We start from the raw sequence: 25,589 nt of genomic DNA, 5'->3' as shown, positions 1-25,589 counted from the left end.
TTTCGCTGGGGTCAAACTGGTTTTTATATGACAACAAATTAAGTACGGAGTAATTTTAATCTTGTAAGATGACATCAACCATGAAAAAATTGCAGCACCAAGTTCATAGTTTTTTTTTCCTTCAAAACAAGTGTTCAGATATTACTAACTTTAATCTCTTGATGTGACATAGTAAGTGTTTTTTCCCGCAAAAAAAAAGTGTGCACGTGCAACATATTGTATCAACTAATATAAATTTAAACATGTGTTAAATATACACATATTCATTATTTGGTTGTGTCAGACCATAATCCTATGTCAAAATAGCACGCATTGTTGGCAAGTTAAAAGCATCGCACATAATATAAAGAGAATAAAAAGCACACTTTTTTTTTGCTGGAAAATAAAAGGCACACCGATGGCACGATTAAACAAATTGCATGAGCATGCAATTTAATCTCTTTTGATGTGAAAAAAGAGAAAATGTAAATGTTCATGTAATGTAATAAAATGGACATGGTTGACGAAATGGAAAGCAGGTGGAATACCAATACACGAACAGGTAGCTCCTTCTTCCGCAGGACATCGACAACTCTTTGACCAACACCACTAGTAGTGACTCCTACCACATCAAATGTTTGCATTTTCTTAGGTGCTTCGGTAGGAGCTGAGCCTGTGTTATTCTCATTAAGTCATCATGGACTACACAATCTACAACCAAACAACAGCATAACCACAAGCCAATGATACTATATTAACAAAAGAGGAAAATGTGACGAGATCTTTTGAGAGGATTTGGCGGCGCATTGAAGAAAAAACAAAGCCTTTGCGAATCTAACAACATTCCAAGGTTGCTGACTGGCAAAAGCAATTATTTCTCCATGATGAAGTGATAATGCATGGTTTATTGGGCCATATGAGGAAATTATCATGAACCGAGGAAACACACTTTCCACTGATTTCTTCTTGCGGAGCGTGTAACTTTTTGCTCCAAAAAGGAGTAGAGAATTAATCCCCCTAATAATAACCAAATATTAAATAACTAACACACTTATAGATATTCTTTCCTACCGGTAGTAAATTAGTACTCTCTCGTCCCATTTTACCTGTCGTCTTAGTTTTTTTCCTTTTTACCGTAATAAGTGTCGTATTAGCAATCACCTAATTAAAGTTTCCGCTATGAGCTTTGCATGGTGTGCCGTGAGCTGCGCTGATGTTCGATTGGCACCGGGGCATGGGATTGATTAGGAGAGGTCGTTTCGACGCAACAGTAACTCACGATGCAAATTTGCTTGGTATCCGAAAGAAAACAAAAACAACACATAAAATAGGAAGGAGGGAATATTACATTGTGAACTGAGCATCAATCCCAGAAAGAAGAGAAAAAAATAGAAACAAAAAGGTCCCACCGAGACTTGAACTCGGGTTACTGGATTCAGAGTCCAATGTCCTAACCACTAGACCATGGGACCTTTGCTGCTGGATAATTCTGCTAGCTTTTATAATTATAGTAGTAAGTAGAACATCCTATCCACGGCCGTAACAAATCAACACTGTTTGGTTTCTAAATTTCTATCACCGTCGAGGTCATCACAAAGCACCAGCCGTATCCCATTGAAGGTTCACTCGACTAGGAAAAGGAAAATTTCGGCAGAGCTCGCGCAGGTAAGGATGATAGAAGATGTCTCTGACCAGGAGCAGGAAGTAACTTACCCGTGGCCGTTTTGGATGATTATCAATGTAACGTGCTCTCTTTCATTGGTCTTACAGCAACCCAAAACAAACCGTATTGTAGTTTATGACAACTACAGTGTATGCGAAATAGGGGAGCCAAATTCATCATTTGGCTTTTGGCTCTGCTATTCAATGTTGCACTGCTCTCGCAAATTTAAAATATGTAAAACCGAAATAGGAGCATGCTACGATCGATTGTAATCTGAGAAAAACACTGAACAAATGGATTAATCTACTTACCGTGAATGCAGCAAGCCCTTCATGCCTAAGAATTGTTTTAATCTTAATACTTTTTACACCAGTGGGTTCCATCTAAACAAACAATTGGCACGAGGTACATCGGAATAAAAATAATAGCAATGCTTTTAAAAACAGGTGTATTATATATTGAATACAAAATACCGCGATGTGGTTACATGCCCGTAGGCCAGTACAACGCGATATTCACTATCAATCTATGCCAAAGTACAAAACCCACTACCCTTAAAGAGCCCCACACAACTCCAAGAAGAACCCTCGGTCCCAATGTTACGAATGAATGTTGTTTGCGCATGGCGCCTTTCCATCAAAGATGGTGTTTTTCCGGGCGCTCCAGCACACAAGAATGGCACACGTATCCGAATTGCGCCACTCCCTCTTGTTATCGGCACCGAGGCTCATCCACCAACCTGCCAGCATGTCATGCACCATTGGAAGCCACGAAGGTTTGCCCTAAAGGCCCAGGACAATGGCCAAGACCTGTGTGGCAACAACACACCTGATCAAAGGTTTGAGATGCTCTCCTTTTCCTGGTCACACAAGGCCACAAGGGACAATGAGCAAGATGCGGCGCGCCATGCTTGTTCAATCTACCCGCGGTCCAACAACGATTCTTCAGAGACAACCACATAACAAATTTGCATTTGCTTGGTGCCCTTGATCCCCCCATATTTTCCTTTCCCTAAAGAAAGTCGCATATGCCGAGGAAGTAGAATATTGGCCCGCACTACTCCACTTCCACATGAAACCTTCTTCCGCTTTTATATAGGGTTACCTCGTGACAAAGTCCCAAACCAATAGAAAATGAGCAAGTCCCTGGAAGGTCAAGTCAGACCCTAGCGCCATCATCCATTCGTGGTTGACGATGCTGTCAACCACTGAAATCGAGAGAGCCCTGGCCGGCAGCCTCCCGACGAGATAATTTTAGCACTGAAATCAAGAGGGCCCTGGCTGGAAAAATAATTCTCCCTGCGTTCCTAAAAATAAGGCGTATATTGTTTTTTTTGACCGACCCTTTAATCACACAAGTCACATGCTGATGAAGTAAACTTTGGTCAAATGTTTGCAGAAATTTCTTTACCTGAAGGTTTCGATAGTTTCAAATGTTAATTCCAGCATTCTGACATCTCAAAATCGAATAAAATACATCAAAACATAGCTATACAACAATGCGTAACAAATCTAGCCATGCGAAACTAACAGCAAATGAATTCCGTCCAAACAAAAAAGACAGCAAAAATCAACAACACGAGGTACAACCGTACAAGAAGAAGAAGAAAGCAGAAGAAGGAAAAAGAAAAAAACATGGATCACGAGTTCTCGGAGGTCTCGTCGTAGAGGTCGTACTTGCGGAGGACGTCGCCGCAGTTGGCGAGGGGCTCCTTGCGGAAGAACGCGATGGGGTTGGCGTACCGGACCCCGCTCTGCTTGATGCCGTTGTTCCGGGTGAGCGGCACCCGGCAGCGGTCCCGTGATTTCTCGATCTCGGCGCAGTCCTTCTCGGGGCTCCGCAGCAGCGCCACCTCGCAGATCTCCTCCTGGTGGTCTTCCCCGACCTCCATCTTGTACCAACCCTGCGCGTCCGTCGTCGCCTCCGCCTTGTGGTGCAGCTCGTTCGTCTCGAAGTGCCTGCACTCCATCTGCACCACAGCCCCTGCGCCATGTCCACGCACAATTAACCGATGAGAAACAAACGGGATTGCACGGGATCGGAGAAGCTTCAATTCGAATATTTTTGCATACCTGGGATGCTGTGGGAGGCGTTGGTTTCGAACCCGGCGCGGCAGGTGTCGCAGTAGACGCGGCCGGTAACGAGGAAGCCCGGCTTGCTGTAGCCCTGGGCGTTGGCTCCGGCGGCGAGGGCCGAGGCGGCCAGAAGCAGTGCGGCCAGGTGATAGAGCTGCCTCATCGTCGACACGGACGCACAAATACACTCTCCTGTATCAAACAAACTGCTCAGCTATCGGACCTTAGAAGATTTAAACTATGTCGTGTGATGGGGTGTTCATCAGGACAGACCCGTGATGATCTTCATTACCTGTGAGAGGTGGTGCGTGGTTTCCGGCACAGGAAGAGCTCAAACTTTAATTGTCTTGTCTATACAGCGAGTAGGAGTGGCGTCGCCAAGTGTTTTTGACTGTTGACCAAATGACCATGCATGATGCCTGTGCATCCGTGAGACCGAACAGCTCGCAACGACCAAAACAAACAAAGCGAAGGATGCCGGGCGGCGGTGGCCCTGCTGCAGCTCCAGCCGGCCCCCAAATGTCAAATAGGGCGCTGGGGCTGAAAAACCCAACCAGCGTCCACCCCACTAAATTCAAAAAGTAGCTGACGCGGTCCAAAAATTTAGCCGGCACCTCAAGCCACTTCCTACTCACAGGGGGGCTAGCAGGGACGTCGGCTGAAGCTAAAAAGCTGCGAGGGCCACCAAGGGCCACCACTGTCGGCAAGACAAACCAAATTCGGGGGCCCGACGTTTGGGGCGCGGCTGTGTTCCCGCTCCACCCCAAACGAATAATTGCTTGCACTGGTGCCCCCCATATAGCCATGCGCAGGACGATTTCCGGGGAAAACAAGTGGAGATGCTCTAAGCATTCGGTAAATACAACTCTTATAGTTCAGTAGATATGTTTTTTTTATAAAAAAACTTGATACCTATTGTAATGACATAATCTTTTATTAAGGTTTCGCATGTTTTCATGTCATTATGTCTATTTTCAAGTCAACAAATGGTTGTGTCATGAGGCCCTACGCAGTGACGGATCTAGGTTTTCGAGACAGGGTGGTCCAATGTATAAACTTTTATCCCAATATAAATTATAACCAGCAATTTTTCACCTCAAACATACTAGTCGTATTGAATTGGGAAGAGAAAAAAATGGCATTGGAACAATTTTGCGATAAGTTCAATTTGATCAACGAGCAAACCTTAATTCGATTCAATGAAAGGCCGAGAAAAATGTCGCCGGCTCCGTGTAAGTTGATGCCCCGTCGCGTGCTCACGGTGACGCAAAGTATGTTCGTATGTTCGCCGTCCGCAATAGTGAGAAATACGATGCGATGTTAGCTGCTCGTGCTCATCTGCACAGGACGATGCTAATTGCTCGTGATCGATCGCTTGGCTGCTACAAGACCCGCTCCGATGTGGTGATGTGTACACTACACAACAAAATGAAAACGAGAACTGGCCGGAGAGATGGGCTATTTGCATGGGCTAATTTTTCTTTTCTTGATGGGTTTAAGATACACTAGTGTATATGTATACGGGTTGTATTTTTAGGGTGGTACATGGACCACTCTGGCTACCCTATGGATCCACCGGTGGCCCTATGGAGCGATGGTTAGATTTGTAAAACTGACACGAGCATACGGGTGTCACCGTCCTATACTTGCAGGATTTTTTTTCCCTCTAGGGAAATATTCATCCCCACGGTGGTTCCATGCATGAGATGTCATCCGGCGTCTGCTTGTCGAGCCACCGTGTCCACCATGCAGGCGACTGTTTGGAAAAACTAGACTCTCCCTAAATGCAAATTCTTCGCATGATCAAAAATATGGTGTGGACAGCTGACCGACTACAACGGAGAGAGTGGCCAAACTGCAGCCTTTGTCGGCTTTGCAAAAGAGAGCCGGAGTCCGTTGCACATCTTCTATTCAAGTGTCGTTTCTCGCCTCGCGTTTCGTTCTCTATCATATCTTGGCTGTTGTGGACAAAAACCAAGATCATTGGGAGGACTTCCGTTCCACAAAGGAACGGTGGTCCTCAATGCTTAATCTCCAGGGGCATCGTAGGAAGGCCACTACTTCTCTTGTCATCCTTGTGTCATGGGAGCTTTGGAATGAGCAGAATGCCAGTCTTTCGTAACGTCCCCACTATGACCGCCATCATCATCAACATGATTAAAACCGAGGCTTCCTCCTGGGCCTCTGTCGAGGCAAAGCATTTGAATTCGATCATGCCGTGAGAGTAGTTGTGTTTGTACCCGCTTTTTTGCGTTTTTCCCTCATGTACTTTTTACTCCTACTTATTCAACAAAATGAGGTAAATCTTTGCATGCCTCCGTTTCCAAAAAAAATCCGTGCATTATGTTTTTGACTAAGATTTTTATTAATTATACAAGGTCCAAAAACATGTTTTAACACCCAAATAAATTTCTTCTGTTAAAACCTGAACCATTGATCTTAAGAATGCCTAAAGAAACAATGCTATGAAGGCAATTTTAAGAAAATGCCTAAAAACAATGCTATGAATGCAATTTTCAGAGAATGCCTCAAAAACTTTTTACATCAAGGCATTTTTCTAAAATGCCTCCAAGAGGTATAAAATGCCTCAAAAAAAATTAGAGTAAAGTGAACCGGAGGTCCTAATTCTATTTTAAAGGTGCCAGGTTAGTCCGTAAACTTTGAAAATGCACGTTTCGGTACTAAAGGTGCCAGGTCCTAAGTGTATATCTCCACATCTTACCGGGTGATTTGGCGGTTTGACCAACGCCACGTAGGCATGGGCCCACCTGTCGGGTAACATGCTGAAATGCAATTTTGCATATACCCCCTGCCTCATTCTTCTTTCCCACCCGCGGTCTGTCCCTCTCCCTTCACCAGATCACTGTTGAAGCTGAGGCAACTTAGAGGAGGCAGACGACGCGGACCGCTACAGTCTTCTTCTCTCTCCCGTCATCGCCGTCGAGATCACCGGTTCTTCTAGATCGGTGCCGCCAGCTAGGGTTGAGAAGGGGAGCGGAGAGAGGGAGGGACTGCGGGTGGGGAAGAACAGAGAAGCAGAGGGTATTTTGCAAGTTTACCGTTCAAAGGGCCGTGATACCCCATGGTTGGGCCAAAGCTGACATGGTGTTGGCCAAACAACCACATCACCTGATTAGACGCGGACGTACACACTTGGAATCCACTATGAACAACTAATCAAAGTTTTAAGAGCCAAATATGCATTTACAAATATTTAGGACTAACTTGACACCTTTACAAAAGAATTATTAACGTGGTTACATTTTACTCAAACTTTTAAGCACCAAAGGCATTTTGAAAAGAAAAGAAAAAACCCGTTGAAGTTGTCGCCTCGGGGGCGCGTTTCTAAATAACTTTACTCACTTGCAAATGATAATGGGCTGGAATAACGTGCGAACGTGCTTGCGTTAACTCATCCGCGCGTACGCACCATGCATGCAAGTCGCTAGAAGCAGAGGCAAGCACGCCAGCTGCAGTAGCTCAGCTGCCCATGCGTATGAACACGCACGTCTTATTTTGTCAAATGTAATTTTAAAACGTTATATCTCTCAAACCGAACATTCGATTTAAGATCCGTCTTCGTGTTTAATTTTGTTTCGATTAGATTTTCAAAACAAGATCTCATGTTGATATGTTTCGACCCAAAAAAAATATCATATTAAAAGTTGTCAAGCTACGTATATAAAGTTGCCACCATGTAATATGTAAAGTTACCCATCTCCAACATATAAAGTTGCAATATCGTGCGACGGTTGCGTTATAGGCACAACGCATGACGGTGCCAGTTAATCCGCGTCAACTCGGCCTATCTCACACAAACCCTATCTCTTTGCTGCCCCTGATACACACAAATTATCATCCCTAATGAATATAATTTGCACTCTCAAATGAACACAATAACAATGCACATATATTTTGGTAAAAAATCAACCACGCACCACCGCATCCTGCGTCTCCTCAACTCCAAATTAAGATACCATCTGCATTTAAAATGATCTCACTTAAACCTTATCTACATGTCTCTCTTACTGCATGCAAATTGCCACACCTAATGCACACAAATTGTCAACCTCTAATAAATAAAAATTGCCACCCTAATGAACAAAAATTTGCACTCTCAAATGAACACAAATTGCCACCCTTAATGCACACAAATTGACACTTTAATGCACAGAAATTGCCACCCCTAGTGAACACAAACTGCACTCTTAATACACATAATTTGTCACCATCTAATGAACACAATTGCCACCAGTACACACAAATTGCCACACCCTAATGAACACAGATTGCTACCCTCTAATGAACACACATAACCATGTACGTCCATCCATTTCGGTTAAAATCTAGCATCCACCATTGCATCCCACATTTCCTTCACTCCAAATTAAGTTACCACATTCATTTGAAACGACACACGCAAATATATATCTTTGTTTTCCCCAATGCACATAAATTAGCACTCCTAATGCACACAAATTGCCAGCCTCAGATGTACACAAATTGCCACCCTAACGCACACTCATTGCCATCCTTAATGTACACTCGTTGGCACCTCCGATGAACACAAATTGCCACCTCTAATGTAGACAAATTGCCACCTCTGATGAACATGAATTGCCATGCATAATACAGATAAATTGTCATCTCTGTTGAACACAAACTGCCACACCCTAATGGACACATTTAACCATTGTATGTATGTCCGTTTTGATCAAAATCTAGCACCCACCGCTCGATTTCGTCGTCATAACACTGAATCTTGCCGGGGCTCCTCCCTCATGCAAGCCTTGCGGCAGAGACATCACCGCTGAATTCACCTCTCGATTACGATTTGCGGACAAGCAGCCTGATTGGTCCCAGAACAAAAATAAAGCAGCTAGCTACGGCGCTGACAAATCGATTATGTTCTTGTGAGCAAGGAGAGTTCTTTCGCCCCCTGCTACCGGCAGGCAGAATGAGCAAGCAGCCACGACACGACGTTTGCCGCGGTAGCGACAGGTACGGCTCGTGGAGGCGCCGGGAGAGGCGTGCAGATGCGGGTGCAGCGCAGGCTGGGGCGGCACATGGTAGCGGGGATGGCGCACGGGGGCGACCGGGCCACACGAGGCGGCGGGCACGGCTCAGGGCGGCGGCGCGAGGAAGCGGGCATAGTGCGCGGCGATGAGGGCACCATGGACGGACACGACAGCAAGGCGGAACGAGACCACGAGAGCGCAAACATGTTTGTCGTTACAATTTCTGTAGAAAAAGAAAGAAAAAAGAAAACAATGCATGCATGCACCTAGCCACCTAGCTAAGCATCAGCACCTAAACGCTAGCACACACCATCCGCGCAGATGCAGCGGGAGCTAGCATGGGCAATACGTGGCAGTAGGAAAAATGCATGCATGCATGAACCTAACCACCTGCAGGAGCCAGCCCAGCAGTAGATGCACTCGAGAGATACGTGAGTCAATTCCGCGCGGAGAAGCCAGCACGCGAACATGCGTGCGTCATAATTTTCGAAGGACAATTTGTCGGGCAACCGAAGAATAGCAAAACTGTTTTCATATAGTCCACGTTTCGTTCCAGGTCACTCCCTTTCCCTTTGGCCTCGTCCTTGTGTGGTACCAAAGGCATGTTGTTGACACGTCAAGAGGATCATAAATCCGGGCAAGCTTACTCCAGCGACCACACACCCCCGTGACATATCAATTCGTGACCAGCAGAGAGCATGGACGGTTACAAACCAGCAGCGCCCCCGCCGTGGCAAAGCAGCGGCGGCTGGCGTGACGAGGAGCCCGAGGAGCTGGGCGTCTTCACCGCCGAGCGCTACTTCAACGGCGCCGAGGACGACGTCCTGTGGTGCGACCGCTCGTCGTCAGCGTTCTCGACCGTGCTCAGGAGTACGTGGCAGCAAGATGGTGGTGGGTCCGCTCCGACGCCTACGGCCGCCACCAGCTCTTCGGAGGCCAGCTGGAACAGCCGCTCCGCGCTTCTTCCCAACGGCCGTCCTCCAGTGGTCGCCGCCGCTGCCGCAGCCGTTGAGGAGAAGCAGAAGCCGGATTCTTCTTCCATGACGGGGAGTGAGCAGATAGGGAGAAAGCCCCCGCCCTCGTCCTCGTCTCACCTGTGGCGTTGGCTTCTCGGCATGGCAGGGTGCGGGTGCGCCTGCGCCGGCGACGGCCAGGAGTCGGTGAGCGCCGACGATGAAGAAGTCGAGGCCGGCTTTGTTCTTGGTGACACGAAAGGCCGTAGAACAGAAGCGGATGCAACGCCAAATCCAGTGCTGCTCGCGGAATCTGCTCATTGCCCGGCCGCAGCCAACTCCGGCGAATTATCATCCATGCCGCGGATGCTCAATCCCGCGCCGCCCAACGCATCGTCGTACGCGGAGCGGCCGCGGCGAGAATTTCTGGAATCTCTTCACCCGGCACCGGCAGCAGCAGGCCAAGGGAGCAGCCGGCTGGCATCATCGGCAAACGAAAGCTCTGCCTTTACAATCGTCGCGGGAAAAGGCAGCAATACTACGCGGGCCAGCGCGTGTAGAAGCCCTCCGCGGGGCTCCGGCGCCGACGAAGAAGACGCCGCGGCGCCCAGTGAGCTGGGGTGCATGTACCCACCGAGCGAGGCGAGCGTGGTGTGGAGCGTGGTCACCGCGGAGGGTCCGGCGTCGGCCGGCAACTTCTCCAGCGCAGCATCGGGCTGCTACTACTACTTCAACGACGACGGCGGCCACGGCGAGGCGTTCCGGGGGATCAAGACGATCAAACGGAGGAGCCGGAATAACGGCAGCGGCGGCCTGCTGGCAAGCTGTATGTCCAAGAGGGCCGTCGACACAGTCGGCCCGCCTCGGGCTTGGGCTTACCGGCCGGAGGTCGTCGAGCCTTCGCCGGTGCCGAGGGTGAGCGGCGGCCCATTCCCGGACGTGAGGAGCCGCCGGTAGGTGGGCTCGACTCGAGGCTTTGGAGCTTTGCGGCCGGTGAGGTGTGGACCTGATGCATGCATATGGATCTGTGGGTGTCTGTTTTTCGTGTGATGAATTATTTTTCTTTTCAGTAACGAGACATTAAAACTGTGACAGGGATGCTTTGTGGACGGTGTTCTTTAAAGCCGTCGTCGTCTCTGTACAGAATTACTCTCTCGGTTCCTAAATAAACGCAACATGTCACGATAATTGAAAAGACGAATTTCTGACCGCTATGTGGAATTCCATTTGTGATGCTTATCTGCACGCCGTTAGAAATGTTGGTGTCTTGTACTCGAGTGAAAAAGCAGAAAAATAGAGTAGTAGAAGTAGATGATTCCTCTATATCTAAACCGGGACAACCCACTGTCTGATTTTCCTGCATTCTAGTGCGTCCGCGTCACCCTTTCCCCCAGCCGAAGGAGTCGCTCTTCCGTGAGGCCGTGACCACTCTGGATCCCGTCCTGCGCTCCTGCAGCCGCCCATTCCCTTGTTTGCTCCTCCTGTTTTCCTTGGGCCGCACCCTCTTTCTCCTGGCCCATCTCTCGGCTGAGCCACCCAGCCCAGCGTGTGTCTGGTCGTCTTCCTTCTCCCTTTCGGTCGTTCTTCCACAGCCGGCCGCCGGTTAAGCTTTCTTTGATTCTCTCAATTCCGACTGTTTCTATCCGAAGTAATTTGGGATATTAATCACCATCTCCTCGCAAATATATTATGCTCATAAATCTTCCGTTTTTCCTCTTCATCTTCCGATTCCAACAACGCGCCCTGAATGCCGGCCATCGGCATCTGCCCCTCGATCTCCCTGCTCAGCCTATAAAAGACGAATTCGAGTGTGTCACTTTGAGTCCTTGCCACTCCTCCCTCATTACCGTATTAAAAGTTTCTCCTCTAAATCTTTGTAGAGATGACGGTGTCGGAGCCCCGTTGCGCCCCGCCTCTAGAGACGCCTCTCCAGTGGAGGGACACCGCCGCCAGATTCCCCAGCAGCAGGGGCGTTGGCCTCGTGGTGGGGGGGAGGGGAGAAGAGGGGCCGTCCAAAGGAAACGGGAGGGAGACAGGGGGAGAGGGGAATGTGGGAGATCGATCTGCGACACCGCCGGCATGGACGTCTATAGATTGAACTATAGAGTTAACTGGCTATAAATTGTCCGGTTCTTTGCATCATTCCTAGGCTAGCAAGCTGATCTTTTATACTTATATAATTTAGAGTGTAGGCGCTGATGAGACGATCGATTAATCTGTCCTTCATGGGTTTGCTCCTTAATTAATGTCCTGGTAGCGAAGGAGTTGGCGAGGGAGCTGGTCATGGCGACAAGGAGGATCAGCAGGTGGCGGAGGCAGCAAGCAGCAGTCAGCTGGTGATGCCCGGGAAGGGTACGAGTGGAAGAAGTACGTCCAGAGAATCAGGTATGAGTGGAAGAAGGTGTAAAAAAGACATGATACAACTATTTCCTTTTGTTCTATATTTTGTGTGTATTGTTAATTTATTTTTCTTTAAAAAATCCAACATTTAAATGTTTATAATCTTCTACTCGGTTCTCAATTGATTCTTATTTGTTTTTTTCTTTGCAATGCACGTATCTCTTTAAATATGTCGTAAAAGATTAAAAGACATAAAGTCCCGCCGCAACGCGCGAGGTATCATCTAGTAAGAGTAAAGAGCCGGCCGAAATTGAAAAATCAGCACCCGAGTTTACTATTCCCGGTCTATATTGCTCACAAGAAGTTTTGCAATTCCGGATTGTGGATGTGGACATCATCAAGCCTAGTAATGTTGGATGATATTAACTCATATTTCCACGCTCGCAATGGTAGGCCCAATTGATATAAAAAAGTGCGGTGACTATTCGAATAGGTAATGTTGAAACACGAAATCTCACATTCAACATCTTGGAGGGGTCCATAATAAACCGGAGAGATCTAGATTGCACTTGAAATATAAGTCATTTGTGCATAATTAAACTAACCAGAAGTCTAAACCATCAAACTAAAATGGCAATCTTGTAATTTTCCCACCGCACAAAGTACACGTGGCAACAGTTAGTCAATGATCCCATGCTTGACCGTGGCCACGTCGGTTATACGTTTTTGAAATCACTAATGACTGTGAATAGTAGAGCCAGCGTGCTGATTTAGAAATGAGGTGGCGGTTTCATTTCGACCGGCTTTACAAGATCAAGGTTTTAAACAGATTTTAAGATTTTGTTGACAAGAGTTAGTCAACAATCCCTGTTTGTGTACGTTCTTAAGGTCATTACTGATTTCAGGGGTTAGAAGGTAAAAGTTTGATTTCGGCCATCTCTACAGGCTCAAATTTAAAACATACTTTACTCGATGAAAAATATGGGCAAGTTTCATAAATGGTCTTTGTTTAACCTTAGTTATATTTCTGGCCTGCTAACTTTGAACGTTATGAAACCATGTACTGTAACGTTGGCTGATGCTAACTCATATTGGTCGCGAAGCCGGCACCCTCCTATGTATGGTGGGCACTAGGGGTGGGCTTCAGTTTTAACCGATAATACGGTTTGGTTTTTTTGTTTTTCACTAATTCGGTTAATGAGAAATGCCCACCGAAATTCAGGTAACGATAATTCGGTTAACCGTTATTTTGCCTCGGTGTTCGTTTTAAATCGGTTTCCATCAGCAACAATTAAGATGTAACTGAGGAAGTATGCAAAACTAGTATAGCAAAACATTGGCGTGTGGCTTATTGTTTGGGGCCAAGAAATACTTATAGCACAGCTATAGATCTATTTAGAACCTTGGCCGGTTGTAGTACGAGCGACCACAAGCCTAATGGCCAACTCCTGTGGTCCTGCCAGCCAGATAGATAACTCCATTTGTGTGCTTCCACTGTGTTTGTTGGCTCGTTGCTCATGTTGGAATACAATTTCACGATTAACAAAGTAACAATTAATTCCAAAATATAAATCATGAGTACAGTAACAACTAGATATGCATCTCAAACATATTAGAAGTATTCAACGGCACAATGAACTGTAGCATGAATTCACTGAACATAATTAAACATCAGGTTAGATCACAGTTCACGTACTGTTGGTTTGAATAAGAGGCCGTGGTTGATGCTGCCTTGAATTGATGAAGCTGCTGACAACGAAGACGGCGGTGAGTAGCACCGTCCAACTTGTACGCTAGACAACATGTGGTGAAGGAAGTAGCCACGCAGAGCGATTTTCGAAAACCTTATTCGTCTTCTTTCGTACATGATCCCAAAGACGAAAGGTTACAAAGATCTGCTCTCCCGTTCTTCGGTGCATGCCGGCGTTCGGGATGAACTAAACCTCGTCAGGATATGATAATGAACCCGAACTGGCCGACCGACTCAAACTCGAACTTGATTGGGCGTGGCGAGCGGCGGAGGATCGCGCGTGGGAATATCCCTTAGTTCTCTAGCTAATAGATGGGATACCAACATTGGTGTGACTCCAAACTAGCGCAAGGTAAGACTATTTCCACTCTCCTCGTCCACATGGTACATGGGCATTTGAGATTCTTAAGAATTTAATTAGAGATTGAACTTTCGGCCAAAGCCCACGTCATACCCCAAATTCTGACAGCTCATTGCGATTACATTGACTGATAAGTAATAAGTAAAATGCAACTTGAGAGAGGTCGGTTCATTTTTGTCACTGTAGTTTGTATACGTCAATCTACGGTCATTCATCTATTCAAAGCCTCAAAGGGGTTTATACATGTTCGTTATCTTAGTTAGCATAAGTATGACTGACATGGCAGACGTCGACCTGTTTGACCGACACGTAGATATCTACAAAATTTGCAAAAATGACCATATAGGGAGGAGGGTGGGGAAAAGAACGGAACGGGGGTCGGGGGAGCTCCTTTACATACACGAGTGACACTAAAATTGACGTACCCAAACTGCAGCACCAAAGTGATCAAGCCTTTTATGTTTAGTTACCTCCAATGCATGTGTAACCTCTAATGCATTTTATTCCTGACTGATTGACAAGGACCCTGAAAGAAGGCAGGAGAGGCAAAGAATATAACAAGTATACGCGGTATTCCAGGAGTTTGCCCCCTGTCCTAACAAGTGTGATGATGACCAGAGCAAATTTAGTTCAGAAATTTAGTTGTCCATCACCTTACACACAATGAACCTTACAAGTGTGATTATGCCCAGTAAAGCTTCTATGGAATGTCTTTTTTCCTAACTGAAATCAGAACTACATATCAAGAAAACAATAGTTAAGAATCATATATTCTGTTAGGATCGCCGTTAGCTAAAATGAACCCCTTTTGTCCTTGCTATCTTTTGCAGTCTTTGGACTATCGTCATTGGATGATAAGGGTATTCTATTGATCAGGACCACTAATGCAGCCCCGATCAGAGCACCTGATAGATGTGCAATGTTATTTACTTGCACTGCGGCGCCTGTTACAGTGGTTGCACGTGCTGCTTCCATAACCTGTGAGGGTAAGAGCCAAACTGGGTTAATCAACGATTCCTGTTTGGTTCAAAATAATAGCAGAACAGCAAAAGAGAATTCTCTGGTGACTACACATGCTGTTTACAACGCAGGAAGTTCTAAAAGATACATCATTGTGAAGACTTCAGTGATTAAAAAATGCATATGAACTATCATCGACCATTGGGTGAATAAGGCTGGATCAACAAGGTCAATTGACACCAAAAGCCTGCCGCAAATCCTTTCATGAATCAGTTATGGTTGTTTATTTATAGAAGCTGGCACCAACAGAATGGAGGTGACCCCACCGCTCTTCTCGGCTAGTTTCACATTCCATTGGCATGACCCGAGTACAGTTATTGTTATGATGAGTGGAAAAGCAATTCAATCCTGAATGTTTTCTCCTCCAAAACTAGTAATGACCTCATGACTCATGAGGCTGTGACTAGGTCTAGTAGATGGCATTGCCTCTTTCAGGGGGAAAGGAACTACAATTTCTTAAGTATGGGTTGAATGCAGTGAACAACTGAACATCCTACCTGCAGATGTATTTATTTCATCTCTGCAATATGATATGTTTCACTAACCAAATGCTTAGTCAGGCAACAAAATAGTAGATTTACCACAGAATAGTGTTGTAACTTACTTTGTCAACAACAAATTGACCAAGGATAAGAACCTCAAGAATCTTTCTCCAGTCCCAGGACATCTGTTGCAACAATGGAGCAGAATTTTTTTTGGAAATAACTAAATGAGATGGCTGCTCATCCAGGAAATATTCTGGGACAGACGAAGATTAGGAATAATCACCTTTACTAGAACACTAATTGTGAAAAGGCCAAAAACAGCCCCTGATGCTCCAAGTGACACAGAGGACGTCGGAAGAACTAACCATGAAATCAAGTTTGCCCCAGCGCCGGTTAAAATATATGACATCCATAAAGCAAAGTTACCTTCTTCCTCCTCAACAAGCTTTCCTGCATAATTAGATCAGGACTAGGCATATTCTTTAGCTGAATAAAAGCATCATGATTACTATTGGTTTCAATTCTCACCAAAAATGTACACAAAAAACAGATTGCTTGAGAGATGATTCCTGTAATGGATCACATACAACTGATAAGTAAATATGGTACATTCTCCTGAAAGGAAGTAAAACAAGGTACAGCTTCTGATATCACTAATATCAGTAGAAATGTAGAATAGTTTGATCACCATTATTTTGTATTTACAGAGCAAGACTAAAATTTAAAGAAGCATAAATACAAGTGAAAAGACACAGCAAGTTAATCTAACCAGTTAGCATGGCAAAAAGTTGATGTCACAAACTGATACCAACTGGGGTAAGCATGGTACAGGTACAGTGCCTTTATCTGCCGGATCTGAAATCCAAAGGAAACAGAAACCAACAATTAAAAATGGAGATTAAAAATATATCCTGGGACGAGAATAGAAATAATAGACACACGCCTATGCTGGTTGGGATCTATATCCAAATTGTCATCGGAAGTTCACAACATTTTCTATGTTTTCCTTAATTGATGTTTTCTTCTGGTTTTGCTTGCAAGTTGCAATGATACAATCTGTAAAAAGTAATGGACAATTTGGTTGACATAGGATGGAATATATAACAACATAATTCAGGAACTCTTTTAGGACATAAATTCGACAAAACTTGACACTTGACACTACATTTCCCCTCGCTTGGTTTACAGAGACACTCCATCGTCTAAATTGATTTATGCATATCGAGAGATAACCAAAAGATTGTAACAGTACCTGTAAAAAGTGGTCAGCAACATAGAGACCAAAATTAATGAGCAAGATCCAGAATATTGCATTTGCACGACCACCCTGCCGCTGCCTGCCCTTCGCGAGCTCCAACTCCGACACCAAGTCTGATCACGAGAGCATAGGCAAAGCCATATCACTCAAGAAAACACAAATTGCCGCAATCCGCCCATTGCTTACTGGCAAGAAGAAGAAGAAGAGGACGGCTCACCTGAGCGCCGCATTCCACAGCGGAGCAGGTCGCGGCGGGCGGCGGCGACGCACGTGACTACTCGGCGGTTGAGGGAGATTGGGGGTATATGGTTCCATAGTAGGGGGGAGGGGGAAGGGACGGGCTTCGAGAAGTTTCTGGAAGGCGCCGGTAGGAGGAGCAGCAGCTGCTGCGCCATGGCTTGTGTTACCCTTTTTTCGTCTCTTCCCCTCCTGATGGATGAAGCTTTTGGGAGGGACGGGGGATTTATTAGCACGCAGGGTCCCGGACTCCCGGTGCCAGCGGAAGGTATTTCTCCAACAGCTGTTTTGTTCCAGCCGTGTGATGGAGGTTAAGGACATAGATGGTGAATCTTCGATTTGATGATAACCAGCGTGCAATTCACGTGACATAGGAGTGCTATGGATTTTGGTTTATTTATGTTTGAAGTATTTATTTGTGGTTCTGATTTTGTATCAACTGGAGTACATGTTAATACATGGAGGCCGGATCGGTTACCGTCTTGCCTAATTTTAATGAGTCTTTCAAAAGGATTTAACCGAGGGAGTAACGAAAACAATTAGTACGACAGGATGCACATGGTGCTAACGATTGCTTCCTAATCATGTCGTAGCAAAGCAAAAATTATAGTTGTCGTGTGAGAAAATTATCAGCGCCAAGCACTACGAGCGGTCACCGCAACAAACGAAAGTTGCTACTGCTGCGGAACTAAATGTTGTTGCCTCGAACTAAAGTTGTCATACCGGGTGCGACAGGAGCATGAAGACACGTGGCGCAACCGCAAAAACACTGCTTTTCTTATCAGAGGTGTGTTTGCTCCAGGAGACGAAAATATTACCGTTCTCTCTTTATAAGTTTGAAATTTTTAGGAAAACTACATGAAATTGGAACGAAACCTTAACAAAAGTTTCTTTTCTGAAACCTTAAAGAAACCAAAATAAAAATTTAATGAATCAATATCTTAACAAAAAATGTTATTTGTGTAATCTTGATGAAACTTGAAGAAATCTTAGTGATCTAAATTTGATACAGGAGAAGTGACAGGTGATTTGAGATACGTGCATGGGTGGAGGTGGAGGGATCCAAGGAAGCGTTTCATGTGAAATAGTCATCTTCTCCATAGACTTTTTTTATCATCGCAAGCAGCAACTAACCATCAAAAATAGCAATTTGACACGTTGAATTCTACTCCCTTCATCCAGGTTTGTAGGACATGCACAAAAATTTATGTCAAACTCTGACCAACATGCATACGATATTTGGTTTTTGTGCATTAAAACTATGCTGTTAAAAAAAATACTCATCTCATTCCTCAATATAACATGTTCTAACTTTCTTTCAAGTCAAATCTCTTAAAGTTTATTCAAATTTATCAAAAAAATCTACCAACTTAGAAAAGGAGGTAGTTACTTCAATATGAAGCTAATGATATTACTTTACTGTCACAATAACCTTGTCCAACTAGTCAAACTGTTGATCAAAATTTGACATAAAATTTCACGCGCTTCCCACAACCTAGATGGAGGTAGTACCTTTTTATTGGGATGGAGGTAGTTCTTTGTAAAAAAAACAGATGGAGGTATGTGCATTAAACAAGACCACAATACTCTTTTGGTCCATGAATAAGTGTATTTCTATGTTTTGTCCTAAGTCAAAAAAATAAATTAGATTGGACCATGTTTGTTGAAAGGGTAGTACCACATGTGATATCAAATCAGTAAATTGTGAAACCACATTTCAAAACAGATCTCTAATGATACTGATTTAATGTATAAAGTTGTTACTTTTTGCAATAAAATCAGTCAAATTTTAATATTTTTGACTTAAGACAAAATCTAAAAATTACAGTTATTTGTGTACGGAAAAAGTATATACCCAGCTATGTTTTGCTGCAAGATTGGAATAATCAGGGGAACTAAAGAGGTGGGCGGGGTAGGATGCAGTCCAAAAGGAGAAATTCGACAACTTCGGCCCCACTTCGGTGACAGATCAGTTTAGGTTTGAGAGTGTACTCCAGGCAAGGAATGGAATCATTGAGAGAAATCATTGAAAATAAGTTTTATTACCACATCAGGTTGATAATTGACCGACCAACATATCGGCTGCAGTTAGATCACAGATAGCTGTTTTGTCTCAACACATCAAACAGATCTACGGAGGCCATTACAGTACGAAGCATAACAGGTCAAGATCCCGCCTGGAATCATCAGGTCAAGAGTCTTGAAAGCTGGCGGAGCCTGTCCTGTCTTTGACAGAAGCAGCAGTTCTTACAGAGCTCTTGCGGTATGATTGAATTCTTTGCATTGTTGCCTCACATGAAGTCCTCTTCTAGTTCTTGCAAGGTCTTGCTACCAGAAGCGACCTGTTTGTTGGAAGTCATCTTATCTTGCACCATCAGGCCCTTGTAGCTTCTTATTTCAGCCTGCTTCTCCTTCTCAAGCCTCTCCATCTCTTCCCTACGTTTCTGAAACAAAAATGAGCAGTCATTATCAAAGTTGAAAGTTCAGCAATTTTATCAAGTGGTAAAAGCATCATGTTCCGTAACTGTCCAATCAGTGCCCAACAACAAAACACCAAGCAACAGATTCATGACAAACAGTTTTGTTTGCAAGCATGCATAAATATATGTGTATATATATTCTTTATAGCATTTGCTAAAGAAATAGGCATATGCTGGTAATACCAAGTACTCAACAGCAAGATGAGATGTGACACATAGGATGAGGAATATCTTACTTTGTCTCTAAGCTGCAGCTTCCTTTCTGCCTTTTCAGCAGCACTCACAGCTTCTCTTTCAGCTGCGGTAAAAGATGTAAAGCTGTAAATACAATATATAATCACAACTAAGAAAAAAAAATAGGCATCTAATAGCTTTTCAATCTTATTTACAGTTGATATATGGTTGATCATGACTCAGTTCTTAGTTCTAACAAATAATCTAAAGAACTTGGCAATGTATATATGGCTTTACAACCCATGGTAGCGATCTCCATTTTAAGTTCTAAGACTTTAAGAAAGGGTTTTGTCCCTGTCTAGTTGTGAGTTCTAACATTTAGCTCATAACAGTCTAGCCTACGCTTTGCGAAAGACTTGATGAAGCCTAATTTCACACCAGATCATTTCCGTTCTCCCTTCTTGAAAAGTAAAAGGTGCAAAACAAATACTATACGCTAACTACTCTAAAACGAATATATGTCATAAATGTCATTACAGAAGAGTAGACAAGATTCTTCAAGAGAAAAGCATTATACCCTTCAAGTCAGGCGTCCGCTCCACCTTTGTCTTGTTCAACCGGTTCACAACCTCATTGATCCGCTTTTCCACTTGAACAGTGCGGACCTGCACACATGTCCATCAATTTGGGACACAATTACTGTGATTCACTTTGGTTAAAATATTTCCAAGAAAAATAAGGAGCACAAGCAAACAACAGAAGCGAGTGTATTATAAGAAGACAATGAACCCACATAAAAAAAGACAGAATTAAAGCAAATTTCCACAGGGAGATAGAATGGTACCAATTCAGCGTTACAAAAGTGAAGACAAGACTCAATGATGAAAGGTGCACTGAAAAAGTAGATTGTAAATCAAGTTCCACAGGAGAGGTATATAAGACCTAAATTAGTGAGAGGTCTCCAAATTTGGACTACAATCAAAGGAAACAAAACCTTTCGAATTCATACAACCGAACCTATGCAGGCTAAGAAGAAATGGCTACAAAAAAATTATGTACTATCAAAAGCTGTATGGGGTTCTAAGGATTAATGATGACGTGCCATTAAAATAATAAAGAGCTTGGACTTACAGAAAGAGGCGGCAGTAAAAAAAACGCTACTACAATACAATTAGTCTGAGGACTGCAGTCATTACAGAAGCATCTAATTAATGAAAAGGCAGAACTCAGAAACAAAATAAAATCAACTATACAAAGCATGAATATTGAAGTATAACGAAACACCAATGTTGCTGAAAACAAACTATTGCCTATAATGAATTTACGTAAAGCCAGACGACCAATTCTATCCTTACAGAGCAGAAACCCACTAAGGACTAGTAAGAACATGGATTTGAAAATATTCTCATGCAGATCAAGGGAGGAGCTTTCCACTAGCAGGGAACCCCATCAGATTTAGGCATCACGAGCTTACATACAATCAACTTTCCATAAAGCACAAATTTCCAAATTTAAATAGAGTAAATTATGTTCTGGTCACTAAACTAAGTGTGTAAAATTGATCACATTACCCTCAATTTACACATCTAGGCCACTAAACTAAAATTAAGTGTGCAGCACTGCACATCACCACCACACCACATCGGATGGGTGAGTCAGCATACCTATGCATGGATCAATTAATTTAATTTAGCAACCTACCTGTGCAAATTAGGAGCATGGTGACTTATTTTACACACTTGAACAAGTTTAGTGACCCAGAACATAATCTACTATTTAAAATATGTACACATAGAGACAGTGATGGCTGCAAAAAAAATAGTGAACAAGGACACAAAGGAAATGATGATTCTCACCAATTTAGAGTTGTGAAAGCCAACTTGACCAACATCCATGGATGGTGTCTTCTTCAGATTGTACCATGGTGTATAAACAACATCAACGTTATTCACCTTATTACCTAAAACCCAAAAAAGAACCATTAAATGTGTTTGACTAAGGAGAAAGCAGGGGAGGCAAAGTAACAAATCCATGTCAGATGCATATAACACTGCTTTCTCAATTAGTTTTTCCAACCTTGAATGGAATTGGCTTTAACAAGCTGGGCACAATCTTCCAGCACACCTTCACTTATGTCATCCATTGTCTGACCTTTATTCAATCTCAAATACACATGTGCAGAGGACATCTTATCTACATGAAACCTGTGTTCAACAAAAAGAAACTGAGGCTCAAAGAACCATAAAATGATTTTGATTCACTTTAAAAGAACATTCCAAGAATATGCCATGAGCAAATCACATCTAAAATAAATTTGACTTTAACCAGAGTTCAATTCTGGAAGTACCAAAGATGAACTATGAAATTAACTATTGGAAGGTATGGAGATATCATATCAGATAACACCTGTTACCCTCTGCACCCCTTTGTTAGCTGGGACACTAGACATCTAGACGTATCTGAACATAACCAGACATGCAACCAAAAATACAAAGCTAACTATGTTTACAGCCGAACAAAAATTCTGTATCCAAAGAGCACAAATTATCTTAACAAAATTACTAGGATCGTGAACCGAATAGGCATACCCCTTATTAAACAATACTTTTATGAAGTTACAAGCAAAACCAATTCGCATACCAGGTGAACAGCCATTCATGTAACTATCATTCTAACATATTATGTTTACTATAATTATTGTGTATGACGATATTAATAAAGTACACCAATTACATAGAACTCACTGATAGACTGTGGACACAGGGTTACAGAACTACAGAAGTTCTTCACTGAGAGTCTAAGAAGCTTCCTGACGGACCATGGGCACAGGGTCGTGGAAAGTTGGCTAATCTCAGCCATTAGAAAGCACGAGATCACGGATCGGAGCACAGGAAGGGAGCAGGCAAGCCCCAACCTGGGCACAGGGTTACAAAAGTTCTTCAGAAAGAGTCTAGGACATCATCCAAATCTCAGAGATGAACAATCTCTGCCAAAACTAGCAAGAATTTCTAACCGAAATCAAACACGTCTGCTTTGTAGAAGGTCAACCTACTGTTCACTCTAGTTATTCATGTCTCTAAGCAAAGATCTGCTCTCGTAAATGAGGGGATAGCTGCTATCTGTAAGTAAAATTCCGACATAGCTGCTGCTATCCATGCACACACGCATCGCCCACCTACGAAGCATCTTGTACAGACAAGAGAAAGTTCCTCATCCCATCCATTTCTTTCATCACCATAACATCGACTCATGACGCACAATAAAACTAAGAAATTCTGTACAACGACAGGATAAAAATCTCAGTGACAGAAGGAGCAGTTACCAGATGTCCTCGGGGAACCCGTACTTGATGAGGTCCTCGTTCTCGTGCTTGTCGAGCCCCATGAAGATGGTGTAGTCGCCTGCCTCGGGCCGTGCCTTGAAGTAGAACACCATCCCTAATCGCTCGCCGGACGGCCGCCCGAACGGGTAGAAGAAAGGCGCAGAATTCGCGGGCTCGGGTGGCGGACTTGGGCGATTGGGGGGTTGCGGCTCCTGCGAGGGGGAGGTGGGGGAAACCTGGAGAAGGGAATCGGGGGATTTCTAGGGTTTCGTGCGCGTAGAAACGAAGCAGAGTAAGCGATTTCGCTTTACTTTTTTGTTTGAAATAAAATCATTTTTTTGTTTTTTAACAACAAGAAGTTTTTGTATGCGTGTGACTTTGACTCCCAGTGATGTTCGTCTGATCGTACTTCGCGTTTGTGTGCCCGAAGAAAAATGATCCCAAAGACCCTTGGGAAAGTACGATTTACATATAGGTCCCTTAATTCTTTCATTCTGTTTTACCCGTTTTTACATCTTTTGAATTACCCAGTTATTATCCATTATCTATCTATACCTATCTAAAAAATACGGACCGTCCTTCACAAATTTTTCGTCGTCAGTTCCGTACCCCTTCGTCTTTCTTTCCCCTCTGCCTCTCTCCCTCTATCCCTCTCACCTGCGCCAGGCGCCAGCAGCCCGGCCACCAACTCTAGCCGAGCTCCGCCGCCACGTCCGGCTACGCACCGCCTCGCGTTCTCGAGTTCCGTTGGCACCCCTTTCTCTGCTCTGAATTTCGACAAAATTGACCCAAAACACAAAGAGATTTGAGAAATGGACTCCTGGCGAAACTATTTCACAAATCTGACCCTTTCGTGTAGTGCCCGCATACCGGGCGTTAGACATGCAGTATAACGCCTTGTGACCGGGCGTTAAACCGGTGCCAGCATGGCGTACTTGTCCAGCGTGGCGACGCCGGGGACCCACGGCTAGCCACTATAGCGTCTCGTACACGGGCGCTATACTGGTAGTTTAGCGCCTTCTCACCAGGCGCTATACCCCTCTGCCCTAAAGCGGCCGAACCGCTCGGGCCAGAGGCTCACGCACAGAAGGGTTCGGCCCTTGCCTCTCCCGTTAGAACACATCGGCGGTTCCCCTCCAAATCTCTCCCCCAATTCGTCCCAATCTCCGTGGAATCCGTTCGCATTTGCTCCCCCAAGGTATTCTCCTCCGATCCCCTCTGTTTCCTCCTTCTTTTGTCCCTTTATTCGCTGTACATTTAGGGTTCCTGATTAGAACAACTTCATAAGAGTGCACGATTAGACACTGATTAGAACAGCAGTTTTCCTTCTTCTTTGCGCAACTGATTAGAACACGGTTGTAGAGCGCGTTATGTGTTCTTGATCATAAGAGTGCACGATTAGACCATAACACCTAATTTAGCTACTTGCTTGTGGGAATTTGGTAACTTAGGGCTGCAATTTCAGTAATTATATCCGCACCCTGCTCTTGAGTAGCACACAATTGGAGAAAAGTTTGTTGGATAGGACATGGGGAACCGTACTAGTGTAGAAATGTCAGATTTTGAATGGAATTGAAGTGGTGAGAGAAAGAAAGGGTCTGCTATTTGAGCACCTCTACCTTCCGAGAACTATTGCCAATGATTTCTGAGATAATATAGTTTTTAATGGTTCTGTTAATTATTTACTTATGACATAAAATTAATGGTGGCTGTAGAAAAGCAAGTTTCTAGGTCATGTTGGCATGTCTAGTTCCATTAGCTGCTGTTATGCCATGCCCTTTAATTCAAGATCGACATGAAAAATGTCTTGTAACATGTGTATGTGCATCACAATTTGCTACTGTTGCATGCAATGTCATAATGCCAATATTTTTGACAACAAAGCTAGGTTTTTTTGGAATGTGGCCGGTCGCTAGTTGCTTGTTTTGTATGAGGAAAAAACTAATTGCTCAAATACCTTGATATGTTATACGAAGTTGTATTGTTGGGGATAACAAGACCTCAGAAAGTATGCTATTTTCCATGCATGTGGGATGGCTGTTATAATCAATTAACTTGTGTTAATTGTTATAACTATTTCGGAGTACGGGTGTCCCATTCGTTTGTTAATATGTCTTGATTGGAACATGTAGGATGGCGCTCCTAATGGATCACTACGACATGGCTCACCGTGGGCGTTTGCTACGGGATGAACAAATGGTAATGAGCATTTACATGTTGCTTCCTTTTGTCATTGTTTTGTTCCAAATGTGTAAGTGAGACGATCGTAACTTTAATTGCTTTTGTACTTGTTTTGTAGGATCTTGGATCCCTCAAACTTCGGTCTCACGGTGCCTCCTCAGGCGCCATGTCTTACGATGAGCGGTACACACCGTTCATCTTGAGGACAGAGCTCCTTCCGTTCATCCATATGGTGACCCGATTGACACCAGCCATGAACGCTTGTGCAATCACCGCGCTTGTCGACCAGTGGA

General features: G+C 44.1%; 4 protein-coding genes and 1 non-coding gene across 6 annotated transcripts; 1 reads left to right on the top strand and 4 right to left on the bottom strand.

Moving 5' to 3' along the window:
- Nucleotides 1–1,379: 1,379 nt before the first annotated feature.
- Nucleotides 1,380–1,451, bottom strand: TRNAQ-CUG. Its single transcript has one exon. It is a non-coding gene; the product is annotated as a tRNA-Gln (tRNA).
- Nucleotides 1,452–3,031: 1,580 nt separating this feature from the next.
- On the bottom strand, nucleotides 3,032–4,091 carry LOC100827666 (major pollen allergen Lol p 11). 2 transcript variants are annotated; one of them, XM_003566370.4, is made up of 3 exons: nucleotides 4,010–4,091; nucleotides 3,715–3,909; nucleotides 3,032–3,625 (listed from the first exon to the last, which is right to left on the bottom strand). In XM_003566370.4, exons 2-3 carry the CDS (start codon nucleotides 3,878–3,880, stop codon nucleotides 3,282–3,284), a joined length of 510 nt encoding a protein of 169 aa, XP_003566418.1. In that variant the 5' UTR covers nucleotides 3,881–3,909; nucleotides 4,010–4,091; the 3' UTR covers nucleotides 3,032–3,281. The 2 variants fall into 2 exon arrangements, with proteins under 2 accessions (XP_003566418.1, XP_024314360.1); XM_024458592.1 differs by lacking the exon at nucleotides 4,010–4,091 and having other exon boundaries at nucleotides 3,715–3,994.
- Nucleotides 4,092–9,310: 5,219 nt separating this feature from the next.
- Nucleotides 9,311–10,909, top strand: LOC100827366 (protein PHYTOCHROME KINASE SUBSTRATE 4). The gene has a single exon (XM_014898347.2). The coding sequence runs from the start codon at nucleotides 9,434–9,436 to the stop codon at nucleotides 10,643–10,645; it is 1,212 nt and encodes a 403-aa protein (XP_014753833.1). The 5' UTR covers nucleotides 9,311–9,433; the 3' UTR covers nucleotides 10,646–10,909.
- Nucleotides 10,910–14,694: 3,785 nt separating this feature from the next.
- Nucleotides 14,695–17,386, bottom strand: LOC100841940 (rhomboid-like protein 11, chloroplastic). The gene is made up of 7 exons (XM_003568681.4): nucleotides 17,120–17,386; nucleotides 16,897–17,015; nucleotides 16,414–16,499; nucleotides 16,173–16,213; nucleotides 15,928–16,094; nucleotides 15,764–15,826; nucleotides 14,695–15,117 (listed from the first exon to the last, which is right to left on the bottom strand). Exons 1-7 carry the CDS (start codon nucleotides 17,295–17,297, stop codon nucleotides 14,932–14,934), a joined length of 840 nt encoding a protein of 279 aa, XP_003568729.1. The 5' UTR covers nucleotides 17,298–17,386; the 3' UTR covers nucleotides 14,695–14,931.
- A 1,766-nt stretch (nucleotides 17,387–19,152) lies between these two features.
- LOC100841635 (coiled-coil domain-containing protein 25) lies at nucleotides 19,153–23,450 on the bottom strand. Its single transcript, XM_003568680.4, has 6 exons — nucleotides 23,116–23,450; nucleotides 21,870–21,997; nucleotides 21,650–21,753; nucleotides 20,371–20,458; nucleotides 19,856–19,917; nucleotides 19,153–19,583 (listed from the first exon to the last, which is right to left on the bottom strand). Exons 1-6 carry the CDS (start codon nucleotides 23,226–23,228, stop codon nucleotides 19,431–19,433), a joined length of 648 nt encoding a protein of 215 aa, XP_003568728.1. The 5' UTR covers nucleotides 23,229–23,450; the 3' UTR covers nucleotides 19,153–19,430.
- Between the last annotated feature and the right edge of the window lie 2,139 nt (nucleotides 23,451–25,589).

The sequence above is a fragment of the Brachypodium distachyon genome, chromosome 2, assembly GCF_000005505.3.
Source record: "Brachypodium distachyon strain Bd21 chromosome 2, Brachypodium_distachyon_v3.0, whole genome shotgun sequence".
NCBI classification, from domain to species: Eukaryota; Viridiplantae; Streptophyta; class Magnoliopsida; order Poales; family Poaceae; genus Brachypodium; species Brachypodium distachyon.
Note: the sequence above shows the minus strand (reverse complement) of the source record. Positions and strands in the feature narration are given on the sequence as shown.

Excerpts from the sequence above, each read along its gene's own strand:
- LOC100827666 (XM_003566370.4), bottom strand. The coding sequence starts at position 3,880 with ATGAGGCAGCTCTATCACCTGGCCGCACTGCTTCTGGCCGCCTCGGCC. Across the intron at positions 3,626-3,714 it reads CGCCTCCCACAGCATCCCAG|GGGCTGTGGTGCAGATGGAG; the intron begins GTATGCAAAAAT and ends GACATGGCGCAG.
- LOC100827366 (XM_014898347.2), top strand. The coding sequence starts at position 9,434 with ATGGACGGTTACAAACCAGCAGCGCCCCCGCCGTGGCAAAGCAGCGGC.
- LOC100841940 (XM_003568681.4), bottom strand. The coding sequence starts at position 17,297 with ATGGCGCAGCAGCTGCTGCTCCTCCTACCGGCGCCTTCCAGAAACTTC. Across the intron at positions 17,016-17,119 it reads CTGTGGAATGCGGCGCTCAG|ACTTGGTGTCGGAGTTGGAG; the intron begins GTGAGCCGTCCT and ends TCTCGTGATCAG. Across the intron at positions 16,214-16,413 it reads ACTTTTTGCCATGCTAACTG|GAATCATCTCTCAAGCAATC; the intron begins GTTAGATTAACT and ends GATCCATTACAG.
- LOC100841635 (XM_003568680.4), bottom strand. The coding sequence starts at position 23,228 with ATGGTGTTCTACTTCAAGGCACGGCCCGAGGCAGGCGACTACACCATC. Across the intron at positions 20,459-21,649 it reads GCTTTCACAACTCTAAATTG|GTCCGCACTGTTCAAGTGGA; the intron begins GTGAGAATCATC and ends ACATGTGTGCAG. Across the intron at positions 19,584-19,855 it reads AGCTGCAGCTTAGAGACAAA|AAACGTAGGGAAGAGATGGA; the intron begins GTAAGATATTCC and ends TTTTTGTTTCAG.